At 36.4% G+C, this 24,836-nt stretch overlaps 1 protein-coding gene across 14 annotated transcripts in view; it reads right to left on the bottom strand.

Annotated features, from left to right (window-relative positions):
• LOC134533636 (protein transport protein Sec31A) overlaps positions 1-24,836 on the bottom strand; it is a 306,350-nt gene that overhangs the window by 181,898 nt on the left and 99,616 nt on the right. For all 14 annotated transcript variants that reach the window (XM_063371142.1, XM_063371141.1, XM_063371143.1 and 11 more), the window contains exon 13: positions 24,193-24,343. In XM_063371142.1, coding sequence (XP_063227212.1) covers positions 24,193-24,343 — 151 coding nt within the window. The remainder of the gene's footprint in view (positions 1-24,192; positions 24,344-24,836) is intronic.

Raw genomic sequence — 24,836 nt, 5'->3', positions numbered from 1 at the left:
CTTCACATGGCTTCCTTTAGAGCAGGAATAAATCATTCATCCACCCATCCTTTTATCTCTGTGAACACAGTTGCGGACGAGCGTTCAGACTGAGCGGACGTGTTTCGGGCGCGCTCCTCGGTTTCGATGTTTTGAAGCGATTAACTCCGTGTTAAACTTTTTTATTTAGTGCTCAGGATCATTAATCATTAATTCCTCAATACTAGACCAATCGGAATTCGCGGGTTTTGATCTATCAAGTAACGATGTATCTACATCAGTACTAGACAGTGACGTCTGTGCGACCATGTTTCGGTCACCTCCTAAAAAAACACCGGTAAAACCTGTGTTCACTCTGGAACTACCATCGAATGACTCCCTCACTTCTGAAAGTATCAACAGGAACACGGTGAACATGGAAGATCTGCTCAAAATAATGAATACGGTATGTGTAAAAATCGAAGAGTTAAAAAATGAGAACTGTATACTGAAAACCCTGCTTATGGATTCCAGAGCGGAAACAGCAGAAATCAGGCAGGAACTAATTAATATTAAAGAAAAACTAATCTCCGACATTCATCCTGAATCTTCATACAGCCAGGCCCTCAAGAAGCCTTTCATCGCCAAGCCAGCTGACCGCGCGATTCCACAGACAATTAAGGGCAATTAAGGACTTAAAATCAACTAAATCCACAGGTCCTGATGGCATTCCCAATTTTATTCTTAAAGGCTGTGCCCATCTTTTAGTACCTCTACTTTATCACATTTTTAACACCAGTCTGAAAACGAATATATTTCCCAATAATTGGAAAATAGCAAAAATTATTCCTATTCATAAAAATGGTTCAAAATTAGACGTCTCAAACTACAGGCCAATATCATTACTTAATGGGTTCTCCAAAATTTTTGAAAAAATTATAGCTAAATTTTTACATTTTCAACTTAGTAATACTCTCACCAATAATCAACATGGTTTCAGGTCTGGTATGTCTACTACCACTAATCTTCTTACCTTTCTTAATCCTGTATATAATATAGTTACAAATAGGGGTCAGGCCGATGCCTGTTACTTTGACTTGGCTAAAGCCTTTGATACTGTAAACCATTCCTTACTTCTTACTAAATTATCCCATTTTGGTCTCTGTGGAAACTATATCAATTGGTTCTCAAGCTACCTATCCAACAGAAGTTTTTTTGTATCGATCAACAATCATAGATCTTCTCAGTATAATGCGTGTTCTGGTGTTCCCCAGGGAGGTACTCTTTCACCTCTTCTCTTTAATATATTTATTAATGACATTACACAAGTACTTTGCTACTCTACTGGAATTCTTTTTGCTGATGACCTAAAAATTTATAAAATTATTTATTCCTTAGAGGATTGTGAATTATTACAAGAAGATATTATTAAAGTTAATAATTGGTGTCTAAGAAACTTGGTCAAACTCAACAAAGATAAAACCAAGGTTATATCGTTCACTAGGAAATACCATCCGATTAAATATTCATACAAATTAGCGAATTCTATCATCTCTCATGCCCACTACACAAAGGATCTCGGTATCATCCTTGATTCAAAACTATATTTCCATAAACATGTAGATTACATATATTCCTATGCACGAAGAACTCTAGCGCTTATAAAATTTATTACTTCTTATGCAACCAACTCAGGCTCACTTATCTCTCTTTACATGGCACTTATAAGATCAAAATTAGAATATGGCTCTGTTATCTGGAATGGTATCAACTTAACAGATACTGAAAAAATCGAAAGTATTCAAAATAAAGTTATAGATTTAATTATTACAAGGAACCTCCCACGCCCCAATTGGACACCTCTGGTAGACCGTAGGGCCTATCTTGATGCTCTTTTTGTTCATAATTGTTACATTCATAAATTCAGATGCCCTTATCTTCTTGAAAATACTGCCTTAAGAATTCCTCAATTCAATTCCCGCTTACGCTCTACTCTGTGTACTCTCATTACTAATAATGATATTATTTATAGACTTATAACAAATTACAATAATATATATTTGAATTCCAACAGTGTTTAATTATATATATTCTGATTTATGTCTGTCATAGCTATATTATTTTTCCTTCAATATCTCTTAACATTTAATAATTTGATTTTACCTGTATTAATTATGTTTGTATTTGTTTTTTATTTTTGTTAATGACCTACTTGTTATTGTTCTTATTTCTATATATCTCTGTTTGTCTTGTTTATGTATTTGTGTTTCTGTGTTGTTATAAGCTTTTTTTTTTTGTTTTCTGTATTTTGTATTTTTTTTTCGTTTTTTTTTTTTTCGTGCCCACCATAAAGTGTTTTAGCTGTCGGTGGGCATGTCACAAATACAAATAAATAAAAATAAAAAAAAAATAACATAGTTTAATTATTTATTCCGTACAAGGCTACAAGACTTCTTGGCTACAAAGCTACAAGCTACAAGCTACAAGGTTCCAATCGGCTACGAGTCTACAATATTACCAGGTTACAAGACCATGAGGCTACAAGGATACATCAAAAACACATAGAAAAAAAATCTTTGGATAAAAATACCAAATCAGCAAATTTAAAGCTTACTGTAGAACAGAAACATCCCTGAAATGTGTATTTTATGCTTACTACAAGACCAAGTGGTTTTTGATTCATTACATATTCAGCCCCGGCTACAGACTTGACAACAAACAATCAACAAAAGGAAGCACAATCATAGAAAAGGACGCAAAATCATAGAAAAGGACGCACAATCGGAAGCACATTCAACAAAAGGAAGCACATTTGGAAGTACATTCAACAAAAAGAAAGCACAATCGGACGCACATTCAACGAAAAAGGAAGCACAATCATAGAAAAGGACTCACAATCAGAAGCACATTTGATGAAGAGGAAGCACAATCGGAAGCACAATAAACGAAGAGGTAGCAGTATTATGAGAATTCAGTCTTAGTTTGAATTTAGTTTACAAGAAATAAAACCAAATTTTTTTAAATCTAAATATTTCATCTATTTTTCAATAGTACACACATGACAGTTAAACAAATTATAATTGTATGCAGCCAACTTTCCTCAGTTCTTTAAGTATCGACGATACTTTGTCGATATGCGAGTAGTTTCCTCTACGAACACACGCCACCAACAGTCTCAGGCGATCAACTAATATGTTAGGATCTTCACATGTCATATAATCAATCTCCCCTGCTACGTTCATTTTTCCTGCATGTTTATAATAAATATTATTATCTCTGGTGTCTTCCGTTTTAACACCAACCTCAAGGTAACTTTCGTCATCGAGCCAGTGTTCATATACAGCTTGATCATGATAATTTATTTTATTACGACGTTTCCATCGTTTCGGTCTCAGGACATCGTCACTGTATTCGATATTGTGAGCATCAAGTTCTTAATCATAGTCTTAGTTTTTGTAAGCTTCAGGTGAATCATCGCAGTCTTCGACCTTTTCAGCTTTAGGCTGTTCTAAAGTGCTCTCAATTTCATGGAGGCGACTAGAACTTGGTGTAAAATTTTTTTAATTCCCCATTAATATGCTATTTTCTTTGTTAACTTTTAGTTCCAAATAATTAGCAAGACCTGGGATAGTACGATTAGAATCATCATCTTCACTTTTTTCGTGATCATTATAGTCATCTAATATTTTGCTACCATTTCACTTCCTTGCTTTTATAGACAGACACACCATTCTTAACATTAACCAGCCTAGTTTTACAGATAGAGGGCTTTGCCAGGCTTTGAGGGGGGAAGAGAATCACTTTACAAACGAGTGTTTCTCGGCTGTACTTAACCTATTTAACGAATGAGTAATGGATATTTTTATTCAAGTGCCACCAGATTAAAATGTGGAAATTTCTTATTTGGTTTCAGGAATTCACAATACAAACGGATATTTCTCAATATATTCCAAGACCAATACAAAAAATAAAACTCAATAAAAGATATATGACTCAATAAAAACTGGAATAACATTACATTAAATAATTAATTAACTCTATAAGAATACTGATGTGTTTATTACTAATGTGAACACACATTTAAAACACTAATACTCATATTTCAAACACAATTCAACATATTTCAAACACAAATCAGCATATTTCAAACAATAATCCACACAATTCACAAAAACCGCATATTTCAAGACCAAGAACAGAAGTTTGAAGTGATGTTCTTTTCTCTTCTAGAGCGACTCGCAGACCTGCCAACATTCAAATTTAAAAAATCATGAGGTCCTCGATAAAAATTTTCAGGCCCATAAATACAGGTAAGATATAAAAAACAACAAATGAAAATCTTTAAATTTAAGTGACATACCTGTACATATGTTACATGGTCTCTGCTTCAAAATTTATTTCAACAAATTATAGGTTGCAGATTTAATTTAGTTGAACATAATTTAGCGCTGTCATGTAGTGATCATGCAGGGCAGCAACTAAAAAAGATGTAAAATAACATTCTGCTCGTGTAACACTATTATCACTGTTCACAGCAAAATTAATTTTTTTATTGGAAGCAATACACTTCACGTGTTAGTTGTGTTTTTTTTTGTAGCGACATTTTTCACAATGTCTTCTCTTCCACTATGTGAGATAGAAAAATCAGTACGGCACACGCTACAAAACGCAAAATTGCTTCCTTTACGTGACTCGAGTATTGATGGAAACTCGTTACTGTAAGCTTTCGTAAAACTTGTTTTGTAACTTTTACAAACAAAATCTTGGGGCCCCGAAAAATCGTGAGGAAACACTATTTTGGCGTGAGGGCGTGAGATGGACCTTAAAATCATGAGCCTCACACCAAAATCGTGAGAGTTGGCAGGTCTGGACTCGTGATGTTACAATCATCTGGTTTTCGTCGATGCTATAGAAGTTTATGCAGGCACCAGGATTCTGTTTCTAGAACAGAGGGATCTGATGTATTGGATTGGGAAACTCAATGTTAGTGAAGTTGAACTTCCCCTCCAAGTCATTGTAGCACTGATTAACATGCTCAGATGCTCGCCCTCATCTAACTTGACCAGGATTGCACACTTAAAACGTATGTGCTCATCTAAGTATCTACAGATTGACCACCGCATATTTTTCTTTGATGCAGGTAGGTATTTCGATGTAGGAGCTAGCTCGAAGTGGATCAAGCTTTTTAATTTGTAGTTGTAGTCGCTTAACACCAGACAAAGACCATCTGGACCCCTTTCATATGTAGTCTTCTTCCTCTTTACATATCTTATAGATGTATTCAGTAATAACATCCTCCACTTCACGAACTGCAAAGAGTGGAACATTCGTGGTTTTGAAAGTCCTCTTGTCTTCACACGTACCCAATGGATTTTCACAATTTCACTCAAGCACGATGTAATACTCGAGTGGACCATCCTCTTCAATTTCCTCTATGTGCTGGCTTATTAGTTTAACCTTGATAGAGTCCAAGTATGTACATGTATCTTTGGCAGAACTGGTATTATTTTCTACCACTCAAGTCTTCAAGTTGCCCCAGAATCCCACTTCTGCAGAGATGAGGCCGTGGATGTTGGCCAAAACCCGCCTCTGTCACCAGCAATGTTCGGCTGGTGCTTGGCTTAGGTATGACTACAGGCTTAAGCGCGGCCATTCTCTGCTTCTTAGTTGATAGTGGATCAGGATCCTTGCACACTTTGGTATGTGCTTTCAACTTACCAGCCCTGGCGAACACTTTAGCATAGTTCCCACACGAATACATTTTATGGCTAGGGTTGAGACCGCAAGCCGTCTTCTCATGATGTGTGACATGGCTGGAGTTTTCGAAGGTTTTGAAGCAGAAGCTACACCAGGTGACTGAAGTCGAGAGGGCAGCACCAGTACATGTTGTAAGATATTACCGCAATTTATCACTGCGAGCAACCATCTTTTCACACAGATAACACTGCTTGAGGCCATGCTGCAGGTTGTCAGCACACTGACGTTCATAACGGTAGTAGTTATTAGCTACCGTATAGGTAGCAGGGCAGAAACGTCATTTCTGCATGGTTGATGTCATCACAACAATCGGTAGTCTGTGCTCAATGCACGGAACACACGAAGGAAGCCCGACGTACGGAGAACTATAACAGAAGTCTTAAGAAAACAATGTAGCTACCCATTACATGAAAATGTTTGCATACATAACTTCAAACCTACAAACTACAGCTTCAACAAACCAATCCTTAAGTTAGCACTACCTTGCCCGAAAATAACCTAAAAAATCACTAAAATGTTAAAGTACTATAACTGACAAGTTACACAGAAGTAGTCAAAAAATATTCAAAGTCCTGGTAACTGGTAACTTTAAAAAATTTTTAAGTACAGAGAAGCATTTAGCTGAAAAATATTCAAAGCCCGCATAGCTACATTTTCACACAAAAGTTTAAGTACACAGAAGAAGCTAGCAGAAAATAATGTTCAAAGTTCTGATAACTAACAAAATTATTTAAAAGATCATATCTACAAAAGGAAAAAAATGAATACACAGCCTCAAATCCTCTCATTTACACAAAATCCAAAAATTTAACCCACAAACTACAACTAATCATACTACCCCTCAATATAACAAAGAAGCCCCTTGTTTGAAACCAACCAAACCTAAAAATTGTTACAATTTTAGCAGAAAAAGTAGCTCATGTGCAGGTTTTCATATCAACTTGTGAGTTTTGGTAGGTCTGTGATGTGTGAAGTGGTATGGGGTAAAAACATGTAGCAACCATGCAACAAGTATGATTAACCACTATAGCTTGGACCAAGTAGAACCACTATTGGCTTCGCCAATTAACTATGGGGTCGCGAGGTACTTTCAGAATCATGACTCATCTCTCAATAATGTCTGAGAACCTGAATTATCCACAACAGTCTCAAGAAATTCACGGCATCGTGGACGCAAGAGTCCCTCAGCACACATATATTATCTACACACAAAGTTAAACTTCTACATGCCAATACTCGACATGTAGAAGTTGTTGTTTTGAAGAAAAAAAAAAATTAAAAATTATTTTATCTTTTAAATTTTTAGATTCTGAACACATACATGAAACTTATTATAGAACTTAAGCGAAAACAATAGCTACTCACTTAACAGTGTGAGTAAATAATTTAATACACACAAAAAAAACATAAAACTCATAAATCATACTGAAAAATTTTCAAACCAACTCAGGACAATATCAAATTAAGCATATAGCAACCCCCAATTATTAAATTAAAATAAGATAAAAAATTCACTACGATTTTACCAACGTAAAATAAAAAATAAAAATATTAAAGACAACAAGTAAAGCAAGTAAGCAGGATTTAATTTGAACTTATTAAAAAAATGTATAATTTAAGATTTTTATAAACGACATCTTCTCCCTGATGGTTTTCTCAAAGTACTCCTATTTTTTCACGTGAAATTTCGATGGATTTCTACGTGTGCTTCAACTTTACTGTGTCAGAATTTTGTTGGTTTTTTTTCGTGTGCTTCTGCTTTTTTACCTGACAAGAATTTTATGATTTTCTCTGTGCAATTCAGCCTTTTTCATGGCAAGACTTTATTGGTATTCTACGTGTGCTGATGGTTTTTCTTGAGAATATTTTGGTGATTTTCTCCACGTTGCTTCTGGTTAGTCAAGCAAAAAAATTTAATTTCATACAATTGTTTTGTGATGATACATTCATTTGCATTCGGTTTTTATTTTAAGTGTTAATTCCTCATATCAAATTACAAATAATAAATAAAAAATCGGGTGGAATTCCCACATAATTAGATTTACAAATGAGTCGTTTACTATACCTTAAAATGGTTGAGAAACGCTAAATGCATGATGATTTCCCTTCACCCATAGGTCTAGCGCAGCCCTCCTTCAGCTGTGATTGTGAGTGAGCATCCTGCATCCCGCATATAACATCGACTTTTTATACAGACAACTGATACATGACTGCTGCAAACATGTAATGGTGTTCAAGATGAGCTAGTTATAAATAATGCTAACTATTGTTGGAACTAGAAATGATGACTTTATTCATGGTTTCCACTTCATCTACTAGAATCTAGCTAAGCCCTGCTATTATCCAGTTATTATTGAATGTGATTATGACCCTTCCTTTGAGGTCTAGCGTAGCCTCCCTCTTCTTTTAGACCATAATAGTGTAATGCCCCCCTGCTGAGTACACAATTTACTGTCACAGTAAATGAGCCCGTTCACAGTTACAGATTATTAAATTCTCCATGTCATGCGCTTCTGAATCTCGAAGGTACCCAACTTAATTATTTATTAGATAGAAAAATAAATTTAATACTAATTATAATACTTTTATTGTTTAACATAAAAAAATAAAATGACAAAGACGGTTGCTTACACTTGCGAATAAAAAGAAAACAACATATTAAGTAGCTAATAAAATTACGTTGGGCACAACAGATACAAAAGTTCATTGGTTAGGAGATAAAAATAAATTTAGCTAGTTCAGTATTCGTCGGTTCGCATGAAATTCAATATCCTTCAAGACTTCTGAGTGAAGTCGTACAACATATTAATCGTGCCATAATTCCAAGAAAACTAGAGGCTTTAGTATTATTCAAAGGTGATAGATTTAAAACAATTAGGATAATCAGACAGCAGATGATCACTAACTCAAATAGTGCTATGATTCGGTGACGCGACTGCTCAGGATTCAACATAGCATATAGTCATACCTGAAGATTTGATGATATATGGTTTTAGATAAAGCCCCAATAAAACCATTACTCTCAGAGCTTCGCCGAAGCTCGGGCGTATTTTCCTCGCCAATTTGAGAGACGTAGCAATGCTATATAATATTTAAAATGTCACGTCGGCAAGACCCGACGCGACAACACACACAAGCCACAAGATGGCACACCGAAGTTTTTTTCTATTCTCTTACAAAATTAATAGCGTCTATAACCAACAATGGTTTTAAAAGATCCGCCGATCTATCGGCCAATCACCGGCCTTGAATTAAGCATTTAAAAGATATTACATTTAACATTACTAACATAGAGAAAGGTTGCGAAGCTCAAAGCAATTATCCAAAACCAATATAGAAGTTAATTAACATGAAAGATATATAAATTTGTGACAAATAAAAATGTAAACAAATACTGAAAAACATAAATAAATTATTTTAAATTAAAGTTTCAGTGTTCTGTGATCTGATGTATCACAATAGAGAATGTTACCTCCCACATAAAACGACTACTTTTAAAACACTGCATGTGACTAAATATGGTGGTGAGTAGAAAATATACTTGACAATTTCTTTTTTCAAAAATGGTATAAATCAAATTTTGCTAAATAACTGTTTTCAATGCCCAAATAAAAATATGATGTATAAAGAAAATATTGTAGTTGTTATGTGTACAGTCGAATGTGTACAGTCTCGTGAAGGCAAGGAAATCAAATATCAATCACGAACCGGTTGACATTGTACCTACTGCAAGTATTTTGATAAAACCTACAGGCTGAGACATTTTGATTGCTTCTCAATGTGTAGGAAACTGTAATAACATGTATGAGATTTACACTTTACTTGTTGTCTTTAATATTTTTTTGTTTTTTATTTTACGTTGGTAAAATCGTAGTGAAATTCTTTATCTTATTTTAATTTAATAATTGGGGGTTGATATATGCTTAATTTGATATTGTCCTAAGAACTTAGACTATGATTAAGAACTTGAAGCTCACAAGATCGAATACAGTGATGATGCCCTGAGACCGAAACGATGGAAACGTTGTAATAAAATAAATTATCCTGATCAAGCTATTGATGAACACAGGCTCGATGACGAAAGTTACCTTGAGGTTGTGTTAAAACGGAAGACACCAGAGATAATAATATTTATTATAAACATGCAGGAAAAATGAACGTAGCAGGGGAGATTGATTATATGACATGTGAAGATCCTAACATATTAGTTGATCGCCTGAGACTGTTGGTGGCGTGTGTTCGTAGAGGAAACTACTCGCATATCGACAAAGTATCGTCGATACTTAAAGAACTGCGGAAAGTTGGCTGCATACAATTATAATTTGTTTAACTGTCATGTGTGTACTATTGAAAAATAGATGAAATATTTAGATTTAAAAAAATTTGGTTTTATTTCTTGTAAACTAAATTCAAACTAAGACTGAGATCTCATAATACTGCTACCTCTTCATTTATTGTGCTTCCAATTGTGCTTCCTCTTCATCAAATGTGCTTCCGATTGCGAGTCCTTTTCTATGATTGTGCTTCCGATTTTGTGCCCTTTTCTATGAATGTGCTTCCTTTTTTGTTGAATGTGCGTCTGATTGTGCTTTCTTTTTGTTGAATGTACTTCCAAATGTGCTTCCTTTTGTTGAATGTGCTTCCGATTGTGCATCCTTTTCTATGATTGTGCGTCCTTTTCTATGATAGTGCTTCCTTTTGTTGATTGTTTGTTGTTAAGTCTGTAGCCGGGGCTGAATATGTAATGAATCAAAAACCACTTGGTCTTGTAGTAAGCATAAAATACACATTTCAGGGATGTTTCTGTTCTACAGTAAGCTTTAAATTTGCTGATTTGGTATTTTTATCCAAAGATTTTTTTTCTATGTGTTTTTGATGTATCCTTGTAGCTTCGTGATCTTGTAGCCTGGTAATATTGTAGACTCGTAGCCGATTGGAACCTTATAGCTTGTAGCTTTGTAGCCAATAAGTCTTGTAGCCTTGTTCGGAATGAATAATTAAACTATGTTCACAGAGATAAAAGGATGGGTGGATGAGTGATTTATTCCTGCTCTAAAGGAAGCCATGTGAAGGGAGTTTGCAGCAAAAGGGAGTTATATGTGGATTTATATGTTACAGAAAATACAGAAAAACTGTCATGGTGTCTGTTAATGTAAAAGATAACTCACTATTAGAAATTTTTTTTTTGATGCAAATACAGTAGCGTAATAAAACTTAGAGCTAAAATAGAATATTTTGTGTGTATTTATAAATGGTCGACATAAATATTCAGTGTTGTTAAAATACGTAATTACCATCCGAGATGCCACTACTTGGAAGATTTACGAGGTTCAGCGATACGTGGCGGATGCTATGGGTAAGAATTTCAGCCTACCAAGTACCCAACCGATTATTAAGTAGAAAAATTGATATATTAGAAAGATGATCCCTTGTTTGTGAAGTGGCTAGGATTCGATAAATGTGAAAATCAGTTGGATAAAATCTACGGATGTCATATAAATTGTAATATTTTGAAATGTTGTAAATTTTTATATTGATAAATGCAAGTCTAAAATAAATTAAAATGTATTCATAAATGTACTGTTTGAAACTTTTCACAAGTAACCAGAGTTTGGGATGTTCGTCGAAGGTGCTTAAAATGGTATTTGGAGGCTGGGGACGTGTGGCGTCAGGTCTAAATGACGCATCTATTTGGGGTGTGCATGTTTCAGGGTGAGGGGGGAGGGGGTAGGTCTGCTGACGTCAAAGGTCATGCGTCAGTGACGTGTGTGCTTGGCACGCACGAACATGATTGCAATAGAAAGGGTAGAGGGGTGGGGACAGTTGAAAAATTGCACCCTTAGGATGCATCATTCGTAGTTATCAACAGAGCTAGTAAGATGTGTCTTGCCAGCGATGAGAAAATTGTTGAGGAGGAGTTCTATGCGTGCTGTCAGGAGGCTAGCGGCCAGGAAGAAGCTCTTGCGATGGATAAAGACGAAGAGTCTAGGGAAGACATCGCAGATGCTCCTGTGAACACCTCCGCTCTGACTGTGGAGGATATTGTTGCTGTGGTGGGGGAATATTTGGCACTTATTCCTCAATTATCGACTTTGGAGCTGTGTGATGCTTGTATAGTTGTGTGGACAAAGTATTTGATGGCTAGTATGGAAAGTACTGCGGAGCGGGGTGTTGTGAAGGGGGTCGGTAACGCCTTCTGAATGGTATTGTGTTAACAAGGGGGAGAAGATGGTGTGAAGGATTGTGTGTTTTTTTTATTAAATAGTGTTAAATATTTTTTTGATATTTTATTTACTTCGACTTCTTGCCACGACTTAAAAAAATTCTATTTTCATTTGATATGAAGTGCATCTCGTAGCGGCAGTAGGTAATGGCTGAGGTGAGTGTTGTAAGTGCATCATATACACTATAGTGATCAGACATTAAGTTGAAATGTAAAATGTTCGATTGTGCTTCCTTTTTGTTGATTGTGCTTTCCAAATGTGCTTCCTTTTTTGTTGATTGTGCTTCCAAATGTGCTTTCTTTTTGTTGATTGTGCGTCCTTTTCTATGAATGTGCTTCCGTCAAATTTTTTATTATTATAACATAACACCAATATCATCCAAGGTACTAATACTTATAAATGTCTTAGAGAATAGTAAAATGTAATTATACGCAGATATTAAAAATATCTGCTTCCATGCAGCTTTTAAAACACGAGTACGCAAACATGAACTTGTTTAGGAATGTAATTATACGCAGACATTAAAAATATCTGCTTCCATGCAGCTTTAAAACACGAGTACGCAAACATGAACTTTTTGAGGAATGCAATTATACGCAGACATTAAAAATATCTGCTTCCATGCAGCTTTTAAAACACGAGTACGCAAACATGAGATGAGAATATTACTTGTGAGTTAGGAAACTGAAAAATTTCTGGTCCGCTAGGATGGAGTAATAAATGTTTTTTTTTTTTTTTTTTTTTAAATTATCATTACTTTAACTATCGCATCCACAAATATAGTATTGATAACATATATTTTAGTTAAAACCTATAAATGATAAGACTTTAAGAAAAAATGGTGGTTACAACAACGAAATGACTGAGGATTTTTGTCTATAAGGTGTAGCATTGCAAAATGGGTCATAAGAATATTAAGAATAAGTTTGAGGTGAAGGATATTTTTTTTTGTTGATATAGATAAGAATAGTTCAGAGTAGTTAAGAATTGTTATTAATTACTTTGGTTAAATTTCATGGAAAGCCTTAAAATACTTATTTCCTTGAGATACTTAATTATTAATTTGAGGGTTAACTCTAGTTCATAATAATTAATGTTAACATTTGATAATTAATGTCAGTAATTAAAGCAGTATAGATTATAATTTTACAGGACATCATTTTTAAACAAAAGTTTTTATGTGAATTTCAACTTCAATTGCTAAAATTTGAATATTATATGTAAATTAGTTGGGTAAATTATGAATTCTATTGAGATTGTAGTGGAATAATTTGAGAATAGTCTGGAAGGTACAGAAGGAAGAGCGGACAGGCGCGACACTCTGGCGCCAGAAAGCTATTTTTCACTTTGTAAATGCGTGTTTTGGATTTACGCGTCACGTTGTACGCACAGCTGTAGCGACCGTCTGGAAGGGTCTCTGGAGGCTACCACTAGCCAGCCAATCAGGGCGAGTCCTGGCGTGGTGTGATGCGCTCGGCCGAAATTCCTTATTTGGGCATGTTGATGAATGCTGTACGGTGATTGGTCAGTTGGCCCACGGGGTTGCCTCCCTTGTTTTCACCTTTACAAGGGAAGGTAATCTCGTCGACCAAGTCACTTGTTGCTCGATCGTCGCCGAACTCGGTCGCGTCGTCGGCAAGTCACGAAACAAATGAAAAATTATTAAGGGACAATTTAACGCCTAGGGGCTGGGGCCACGCCGTAGTTTTTTTAACCTAATTTCATTTTTTTTTCGGACTATGTATTAGAAATTTAGGCCCTAGGCGTCGGCATCGGCCCGACTCGTGTGATTTCGGTCCGCGATCAACGGTACCTTGAGTTAGGTAATTAACCAAGGGACATTACTAAGTTTTTTTTTCTTCTTTGGCGAGTGACAAGACTCCTCGACCATCAACGGCAATATGTATGGTGCTGTGGTATGTATTTGGACCTCATCCTATCAAAATTCAAAGATATAGTTAAAATTCGTATAAGAAAAGACAAAAACTGTACAAGTAACGAAGTTTTTCTAATTAAATTCATTTGTAAAATTGTGTATTGAAGCCATGTAACGATGAGAAAAAACATTTTTTTTAAAGAAATAAACAAAGATAATTTAATAAACTCTTTTATTTCCAAATAAAGCAGAACCTCAGGAACATTGTTTGTTTTGTATTGTTACGTTTCTATGTGTGGTTAGCCGGGAAAAAACATACAACGTAACAACATGGCTGCCCAGCCGCGGGGCACGAATTTAGACACTGCCTGATGATAAAATAAACATTCGGAAAAACAGTAAAAACTTATCAAGTAAAAGCCAATCATGGCTAAATTAACTGTGGTAATACCTTTTTAGAACATCGGCAAAATTATAACTTGTGAACGAGTGATTCGAGAGTGCATCGTGTGATCTTCGCGTCGTACTTGTAAACATCAACAAACGAAAACGAGCGTGAGAAGCCAGCATTCACCGTTTAACAGCGCGGGACATCGTGGGAAAGGAATGCGACGAGAACTACATTTTAGGACATCGTAGAACAGCGCTTCGCAGAACATCGTGGGACACGATTCCAGCAACATAGATCATCTCGGTACTTCGCGGGACAACGAGGGATGAATCGCCGGAAACAGCAAGTCTAAATTGGACAGAAACTTACATTCTTATGGTCTAAATTTTGTATTTGTGGTTATCATTGTTTAAAGTTTTTTTTTAAGTGTGTTTTTAAAGAGTTGTTTACGTTTTCTGGTAATTATTAATAGTAAAAACAAAAGAAAAATGAGTACAGACAGTCAGGATGACCTTGCGGGTTTTCCTGAAACTTCAGGAATGTCCGATCCTAATTTGAATATTGAATTAGTGCAGGAGCAGTCGGAAAACATGGAACAGCCTGCAAATGGTAGTCCAGTAGAGGTTATGGGGGGGTCAGGTATGTCTAATCAAATGTTAGAAAAATTAATGATAATGATGGATAACATGTCACAAGGTCAGACTGAATTCAGGTATATAATGGAACAAAAATTAGATGCCACTGAAAAAAAATTAACCAATACATTTGAGAGCCGATTTGATGCACTTAGGAATGATCTTAATGAACAGATCTCTTCCTGTATATGCAAAGTAAATAATTGTGAAGTGCAGATAGAGGCGGTACAGTCTAGGTTAAACACTTGTGAAAATATAGTGGGCCAAGTTCAGGAAAATTTGATACAAACAGATAAAACAGTTCAGGAGCATCGTAAAAAAATTTCGGAGTTGGTACAACATGGTGAGAGTGAACAAAACAGAATTGTCGAAAATCAAGATGGTGTCACAGATTTACAGTTGAAAGTGGTTCAGGAAGTTAAGGGGAATTTTGAAGCTAATGTTGAAAGGACGTTTACAGAAAGTTCAAAGGAGGGTGGCCAGTTGGAGAATTTTAGGTATGATGTGGGTAGAGAATGTTTACAGGAAATAGAGGAAGGGCTGAGTAAGATTAGAAGGGATGGACAGGGTAATATTAGAGGTTCAGTTTTGACTGTAGATGAAGTGAACACTTTTGGACGGACAGTGCCGAAATTGTTTGGTGATGACCGAGGGGTCACTCCGATACAATTTGTAACTAAATGTGAAAAAGTAGTTAGCTATTTTAGGGGTTCGGATGAGCAACAGGTAGACTTGTTTATCACTAAATTGGATGGTGTTACATTGCAATGGACAATACATAAGAAGAATGAATGGAAAACATTTAAAAAAAAAAAAAAAAATTTTTATATATTTGCCAGTTGTGTATATACTTGGTTAGGATAATTCAATGAAACATGATTATGGACAATCAACTGTACAAGGTTTGATTATTATGTAAAGTATGTTTATGATGATTTTGTAAACAAATTAATGTGATCAAGAATTTTATCAGGTTGGACTAAAGTGAACTATAGTGAATATTTTGCATATTTTTGAAAAATTTATTTCCCATATTGTACACCATTTTTACCAGCAAGTACAGAACTGCATTTTAGGGGCTAGGAATAAGAGTGTTGTAGGAAGTTGATGCATCTAGATTAGAGGTTGTAGTTCATGAATTATCAAGTTTGAACAGTCTAGTTCTGATTTTGAAATAAGGGTTATCCAGTGGTTGAAGTTAATGATAATGGTATTGTAAGAGTCTTAAAATTTTAGAAGTTGTTTCTTTGGGATGAAATATAGGAAAATTTTGTGTCAACAGTTTTGAAGTGATAATGTTGTCAATGTTTTGTTGGTGCAGATATGAGGAGTGGAGATATTGGTGAATTTGTGAGTTAAAGTGGTTATTTCATGGTATTTGAGGAGTTTATCATAAGCAGCAAAGAATTAGAGTAACAGCGGTTTTTATGGGATTTTAAAGGAAATAATTTATTTTGAGGTTATTTGTCGTCGTCGAAGTTGAAGTTTTTGTATTTGTCGTCGTTTAAGGTGGTCGTAGAGACGTAATTCCTGGAGTTGAAGTTTTTATCGTCGTTAAGGTGGTCATGGAGACGTAATTCCTGGAGTTGAAGATTTGTTGTCGTCGTCGAGGTTTCTGCCGAGGTGTAAGTTTTTGAAGATGTTGAAGTTTTTGTGTTTATTCATCGTCGTTGAGGTAGTTATGGAGATGTAATTCCTGGAGTTTAAGTAAGTTGTTCAGAGTTTTTTGCTGTTATTGAGGATTCTTCGTTGACCAGGGGGTGTCTGCTTGAAGCTTGTAGAGAAACCAGTTTCAAAGTTATTTGTATTTTGCACTGATGAGAGGGAGATAACCGTTTGTGAAGAGTTGTTGACACTTTGTAGTAAGACAGATGTTTTCAAATTTTTGGCTTTTTGACAAGGAATTAATATTGCAATATTTAAGAAACAGTTTTTTGAATTTATATATAAACAAGTGTTTTATATTACTTATGATGCATCAGGTGAGGCAGTTGGTGCTATGCTCTTCCAAACGAGTTTCAAGGAAGGGGATGAAGTCTTAATTGCTTCACACAAGTTGTCATCCCTTATAGATGGTAAGATACCCAAGTTTTTCAAATTGTATGATGGGCCATATGAAATAAAGGCTGTGGTAGGCCACAATGTTTACAGAGTAAATGATGCTAATTGGCACGTCTCTTTACTCAGACCATGGAAAATTAATTAAGTGTAAAATAAAAAGGGTAAATTTTAAGCAAGTTGAGTATGTACTTTTTTAGTGTGAGTCAATGAAACAATTTGGACAAACAGATGTACAAGGTTTGATTATTGTGTAAAGTATGTTTATGTTGATATTGTAAACAAATTAATGTCATCAAGAATTTTATCATGTTGGACTAAAGTAAACTATAGTGAACATTTTGCATATTTTTTAAATGACAAATGAACATGAAATTCCAATGAAATGTTTTGTTTGTTTAATGTTGTCTCATGGGAAGATGTTAACTGAAATTAATTACGAGTTATGTTTTCGGAAAATGATAAAAGTTTGAAAATGTTTGATATTTTAAATTAAAATGCTACACATATTGGTAATGCTAAATATTTGTTTTGAATTAAATAACAGGGTGTCAATATCCTATATTAAAGGTATGAAATGTAATACTAAAAGTTAATACATAACAGTCGTCGAGTTTTGAAGCTGCAGAAGCAGTTGTGTGTTCATGATGGCCAGAGTTTAGGTGAATTTTTTGTATTGCCCCTAAATAATCAGCAGATATTTTTTTTGTGTAGTGTGGTTTGTGAGGCAGTTGGGGGGCCAGGAGGTTAATTTTAAATATGTTTCCGGCATGGAGTCCGATGTTTTTTTTTGCAAGGGTGAGTCCCTTCTCCTTGGTCGCTTCCACCCTTCATCAATGTTAATATATGTGCTGCTGTTGCTGAAAGGGGAGGTATGATTTGAAACCTGAGGAAGGACATTAGTTCATGTAATTGGTTTTTCAAGAATATAAACATACGACTGTGTCATAATGAATTGTTTGTCATGCCATGAATGTAGAATTGTCAACTTGTTGTTTGTGGAAATTTAAGTGAGGAATGCAACACTTACAGTTTGATGCTCTATAATGAAGTGTTGTGTTTTTTGTTAAAGATTGATGTGCCACTTTAATTTGGTATGGAGAATTTAAATAATTTTTTGTAAGTAATTTTTCAATGTTTGGGTTATAATTTTGTAAATTTGTTTTAAGGATTTATAATATGAAAAGTCATGGTTTGCTATTATTGTGTCAAGATTTGCATTTCTAATGTTGATGTTAATTTGTTACATTTGTTTACACTTTTGTTATGGTATGTTATTTCTTTTGTTTCAACAATTTACACTTTTGTACTTTTTGATTTAATTTTGCAAATTCAATCAAAAAGTAGGGGGGGTTATGTAGCATTGCAAAATGGGTCATAAGAATATTAAGAATAAGTTTGAGGTGAAGGATATTTTTTTTGTTGATATAGATAAGAATAGTTCAGAGTAGTTAAGAATTGTTATTAATTACTTTGGTTAAATTTCATGGAAAGCCTTAAAATACTTATTTCCTTGAGATACTTAATTATTAATTTGAGGGTTAACTCTAGTTCATAATAATTAATGTTAACATTTGATAATTAATGTCAGTAATTAAAGCAGTATAGATTATAATTTTACAGGACATCATTTTTAAACAAAAGTTTTTATGTGAATTTCAACTTCAATTGCTAAAATTTGAATATTATATGCAAATTAGTTGGGTAAATTATGAATTCTATTGAGATTGTAGTGGAATAATTTGAGAATAGTCTGGAAGGTACAGAAGGAAGAGCGGACAGGCGCGACACTCTGGCGCCAGAAAGCTATTTTTCACTTTGTAAATGCGTGTTTGGGATTTACGCGTCACGTTGTACGCACAGCTGTAGCGACCGTCTGGAAGGGTCTCTGGAGGCTACCACTAGCCAGCCAATCAGGGCGAGTCCTGGCCTGGTGTGATGCGCTCGGCCGAAATTCCTTATTTGGGCATGTTGATGAATGCTGTACGGTGATTGGTCAGTTGGCCCACGGGGTTGCCTCCCTTGTTTTCACCTTTACAAGGGAAGGTAATCTCGTCGACCAAGTCACTTGTTGCTCGATCGTCGCCGAACTCGGTCGCGTCGTCGGCAAGTCACGAAACAAATGAAAAATTACTAAGGGACAATTTAACGCCTAGGGGCTGGGGCCACGCCGTAGTTTTTTTAACCTAATTTCATTTTTTTTTCGGACTATGTATTAGAAATTTAGGCCCTAGGCGTCGGCATCGGCCCGACTCGTGTGATTTCGGTCCGCGATCAACGGTACCTTGAGTTAGGTAATTAACCAAGGGACATTACTAAGTTTTTTTTTTCTTCTTTGGCGAGTGACAAGACTCCTCGACCATCAACGGCAATATGTATGGTGCTGTGGTATGTATTTGGACCTCATCCTATCAAAATTCAAAGATATCGTTAAAATTCGTATAAGAAAAGACAAAAACTGTACAAGTAACGAAGTTTTTCTAATTAAATTCATTTGTAAAATTGTGTATTGAAGCCATGTAACGATGAGAAAAAACATTTTTTTTAAAGAAATAAACAAAGATAATTTAATAAACTCTTTTATTTCCAAATAAAGCAGAACCTCAGGAACATTGTTTGTTTTGTATTGTTACGTTTCTATGTGTGGTTAGCCGGGCAAAAACATAAAACGTAACAAAGGGTCATAATAATGTTAGTAGAGAATTGAATCTCGACCTTACTTACACTAACGTACTCAAGAAACCTACACCCGGCAGACAACGATGGTATATATTTTTTTTTGATAATAAATTTATTTTAAAGAATGCGGTGTAACAAAAAATTGTAACAGGGATGAGTTGGGTGTTCGATGGCGATATCTTTGTAACAGAGGAGTGGGGTGCTAGTTGGTGTATTCGTAATGTAGAGGAGTGGGGTGTTCGATGCGTAGGTATTAATTAAAATTTTATTAAAAAATATGTTTTTTTAAATTTTATTTTATTATTTTGATGATTTTTTTATATAATTTAAATTTTTTTTTCCATTAAAATCGGATAATAAATAAAGATATTCAAATTGGCGGATTAAACTTGAAATGGTAGAATGTTCTAGAAAACAAAATGGCAGAATGTTCGAGAAAAACAAAATAGTGGTATGATCTAGAAAACAAAATGGCCACCGGGGTCAAAGGTCAAATCCAAGATAGTCGCCGGAAGTGACGTAATCCACGATGGCCGCCATGACTGCCTAAATCTGAGCCCTAATAAATGTATGAAATGACAGGTATAGGAATTTACAGGTTAAACTAGCACTCCGCAAAAGAAGAGAATTGACCCTCCCTGCGGATATTACAACCCCCCCCCCCCCCCTGCGGATCTTGCGACCCCCCCTGCGGATCTTGCGACCCCTCCTGCGGATCTTGCATCTTCGGATATCCTACAGCAGAAAAAAGGGGAATATTTTCTCGAAAAGGGAAATTTTCTCTTGAAAAAGTGAAATTTCCCCTCCAAATAGGGACTTTTTTGTCCAAAATGAGGTCCTTTGAGGTGTTTTGCCGCCGGCAGTGACGTAATCCAAGATGGCCGCCTCGAATCCCTGAATCCCGACCCTGGACCCGGTGCACCAGGACCTACCAAATACACCTACTTAAGTTGAATATTAATTTGTATGGACATACATTGATTGCATTTTGTGTGTAAAAGGGTTTTATCTGCACCATCATTCAACAACAGGGGACAATTCAAAATTGTCTTGGAATAAAATAAAGAGTATAAACTGTCTGAGTAGCCCATCAGGATTTTAAGAACTCATTGCGTACAAGAAAAAAACCTGAAAGGCGGCCTTTCCCATGGGGCACAATTCAGGGGTTTCTTTCGCTTAAAACAAAGCGAACAGCCAACTCTGGAAAGGCAGCCCATCAGGATTTTACGAACTGTATGTGTACAAGGAAAAAAACTTGAAAGGCTGCCTTTCCGATGGGGCACAATTCAGGGTTTTCTTTCGCTTAAAACAAAGCGAACAGCCAACTCTGGAAAGGCAGCCCATCAGGATTTTACGAACTGTTTGCGTACAAGGAAAAAACCTGATAGGCGGCCTTTCCGATGGGGCACAATTCAGGGTTTTCTTTCGCTTAAAACAAAGCGAACAGCCAACTCTGGAAAGGCAACCCATCAGGAGTTTACGAACTGTATGCGTACACGGAAAAAACCTGATAGGCGGCCTTTCCGATAGGGCACAATTCAGTGTCCACAACGATCTAACGAAAAATAAAAATTTCTGAAAGGCAACCTTTTCAATGGGGCACAATTCAGGATATTTTCCCGCAAACAACAAAGCAAAAATCTAGCCCTGGAAAGGCAGCCTTTCATAAATTGGCAAATATTTTCGCATATGAAGATAAACATGAAAGGCGCCCTTTCCAATGGGGCATATTTCAGGATTATGTTTGTCTTATAATGAAGTCTGTAACATGTTCTGGAAAGGCAGCCTATCAGGATTTTACAAATTATTTTGCATATGAAGAAAATCCTGAAAGGCACTCTTTCCAATGGGGCACATTTCATAATTATTTTAGGCTTAAAATGAAGTCTCTAACATGTTCTGGAAAGGCAGCCTATCAGGATTTAAATACGTAATTGTGTGTGCGCTTGAAAAAACCTGAAAGGCGCCCTTTCCAATGGGGCGCAATTCAGCGTCCCCCACTACATAACATAATGATTGCTCCCTTTTGGGGACTAGAAAATTGCCTACACGTCGTGTTGGGTATAAAACCAAATCCACAAAGTAAATCTTGGCAGAGGTGAGCATGAGCATCACACAAGTAATTCAGTACATCCCTTACAAACAGGCTGGTTGTGTTGGCGGATCAGAAGGTGAAGCGAATAAATAACAACTCCAAGTTTTTGGGCTACTAAAAAGAGTATTTATTATAAAAGAAAATATTAATTATTGTTATATCTTTTGTATCAAAATAGTCTTTAGTATAACCCAGTTAATAAACTGTATGGCATAATTATTTTGTTCAGTTAATTTTAAAACTAACAACCTTAACCTGTAGTTACAATGAAGCTTCTCCGCTGGTGGGACTAGAATAACATGATGTTAAGCTTATACAATCATTATATGTTGCAGTAATAACAAAGGTTACCTATGCATATTTAGTACCTAAATGATACACTGAAAGTGCAGACAGAATCTTCATTTTAGATATTAAGGAGTTATAGTCCAAAAACAAAGTTCGAAGAGGTAAATAATCGATGTATACTACTATAGCACATTTTCTCTTCATTTACTGGTTGCTAGCTGGTGGCAGAATAAAACGAACGTGATCATTCCTCCGCCATACTTTTGGGAGGGGGCCGATGGTTCCACTTACAAGCAGTATTCACAAGAAGAATTCTGAAGGAGAAACTCGAAATAGTACTCGAAGGGGTGACAGAAGAGGTAACTTCAACCCATCTTTTGGTGGAGTTACTCCAGAGGTTACTGCATAGCGAGACGAGGAAACACACACGACCAAGCATGTTCTGCCCAAACTAAATTTTAACACTCAAAGAACATGAAGCAGAAAGTATAAATTTAAGTTTCTCTTAGGGAAAGATTCCTTCAACCACCGAGACTACATTTCCCATACAAGTCATTGGCACTCGACTCGAAGTTGCGCTGAAAGCACCCGCTGGAGCTTCGCGAGCGAAAGCAATCAGGCCGAAGGAGCGAGGACGAATCTCTCGAAAGACAAGTGACTTGTGTAATCAAACGGCCCAGCAGGAATGTGGTGGGAGTGGAAGGTACTTCCTGATTGGCCAGGTGAAGTGGGCGGGAGGGAGGCTTACAGACAGCCTACCTTCAGGGGCCACTGGACTGTCGTGGGGCAGATAAACCAACCTACAGAGGGTGCACAGAGCTCCTCACCTCTGCTAAGCCTGGAGCATATGGCTGAGTGCACCGACAGGTGAGCAGGATGACGACTAGCTCAGTTTAACAGACAGCATCTGCAGTAGCTTCGACAGCTAGAGGACTGGCCTCCTGGAGGATGGTGGGGGGAGTGGGTGGAAACTGCAGTCACACTTGACCCTGTTGGCGTGCTGGAATGGCATGGCCAAACTCGCTCTGAGAAGAGGGTGCCTTTCAAATGCAGCCGAGTGAAGCACTCGGGTCACACAGGCCTAAAGTAATTCCAGGAGGTATTCCTGCACCAAGGCGGGAGAAACACGAGGCTTCATGCTTGCCCCACAAAGGGTCATCGAAATATCCGTTCCGGCACTGGGAATGCCTCGGGGGACCAGTGGGGAAAATATTAAAGAGTGTACAATGAGAAGAATGAATTAAAATTAATAATCGAAAATCACTTAAAATTAAGTTCACAAATTAAATTAAGGACTGAAAAATATGTGTCAAAAAATCTTAATTTGCGGCACATACTTCCTCACTGATTGGAGGAGCCCGGGTAAAGACAGAAGTCGTTGGTCAGGTTAATGAATTCATTAAACATGAACCAGATTACCAACTTTCATTGGTACTATTAACTAACATGGGTTGCAATCCTTTGTAGACATACTTATGAAATTAATAGACTTAACCACTAGGACCTAGGAATTTTAGTTTTCAACTCTTGGTGCCGCTTAGAAAGACTCTTTGGTAGGAGGCCTCTAATTCATGCTAGGATGCACTTTCTTCAAATGAGAGATGTGTACACATATTATGTATGCACAAGAACTGGGATTGGCTAATGCACAAGTTAGTGGTGTCAAATAAAAGTTGGAATTGCAAAGGGCCGACCCAACGGCAAGTGAGTTTGGAAGATCTTTTATCGATCGCCTTGCTCTGTGGGTGTGCTTTGCACATAACCAGATCTCCTACTCCGTAGGGGTTTCTCCTGCTTGCCTGATGGGCCAGACTTCTCTAATGTTGCTGGGACCGTCAGGTAGGAGAACAATTATTGCATTTTCCACCCCTACTGGAACAATCCTGGATATTGTTAACAATGCTGGAACAATCCTGGATATTGCTAACACTACTGGAACAACCTTGGCTGTTGCATCAACTACTGGAAAAATCCTGGATACATATTATTTTTTAAAAGAAAAAAAAATTCCCCCTGTTTAAACCCTTAACTCTATCAGTGACAGGGCCAAATCATGTTTCGTCCCTGTGGCCAAATCTAAGTTTTATTTATCTTGGTAAAATTTATAGGATTAATCTTGAGCCACAATAAGGGTAAAATCACTGTGCATGAAGTGTGGACAACCCCATGTACCTGGGAGGCACAAGACAGCACAGAACATCTGCAGTGCACGTGTGCAAGGCACGACTCACCGCAGAGAGCTGGGAACTCGTCACTCTTGGTGTGGGTGAGCGTCGCGGCCAGCGCCTCCTTCCAGCTGTCCAGAGAGCAGTTCCTGACCACGTGGGACCAGTCCTCCGTCACTACCGCCGAGATGAGCGCGGACAACGCACCCTTGCACTTCTGCAACCATGCAACCACACTCAACCAAACAATACTTCCACAACATTTGGAAAAACCAATTATGTGATATACATACCTAGCTTAACTTAAAACTAGGCCTGTGATAATGTTCAAATTTTCGAATTTGACCTCAAATACTAACACTTTGAAATAACGAATATTCGTTTCCTTACGAATATTTGACAGAATACTTCATGATTTTGTTACATACCAAAGTTCATTGTTGAGGTTAAGTCATTTCTGTTATATAAATACTACGGATGGGATGATTCCAAAATTTTAGATTCCGATACCTGATTAGCGATTCCTTAAAAAATCCTTCCATTCTCAATACTCAATACTCACCCTGTTAACTTAATATTAAATAATTCAAATTCTATTTGCAACATTTTTTTTTTCAGCTTAAAATACATATATGATGTAGCATACATCATAAATTCATATTTATCAAATTTGAGTACACAACTAAGTTATTAACATTAACTCATATAAA

This window comes from Bacillus rossius, chromosome 7, assembly GCF_032445375.1.
Source record: "Bacillus rossius redtenbacheri isolate Brsri chromosome 7, Brsri_v3, whole genome shotgun sequence".
NCBI lineage: Eukaryota > Metazoa > Arthropoda > Insecta > Phasmatodea > Bacillidae > Bacillus > Bacillus rossius.
The sequence above is the reverse complement of the archived record's forward strand: the minus strand, read 5'-3'. Positions and strand labels throughout refer to the sequence as shown.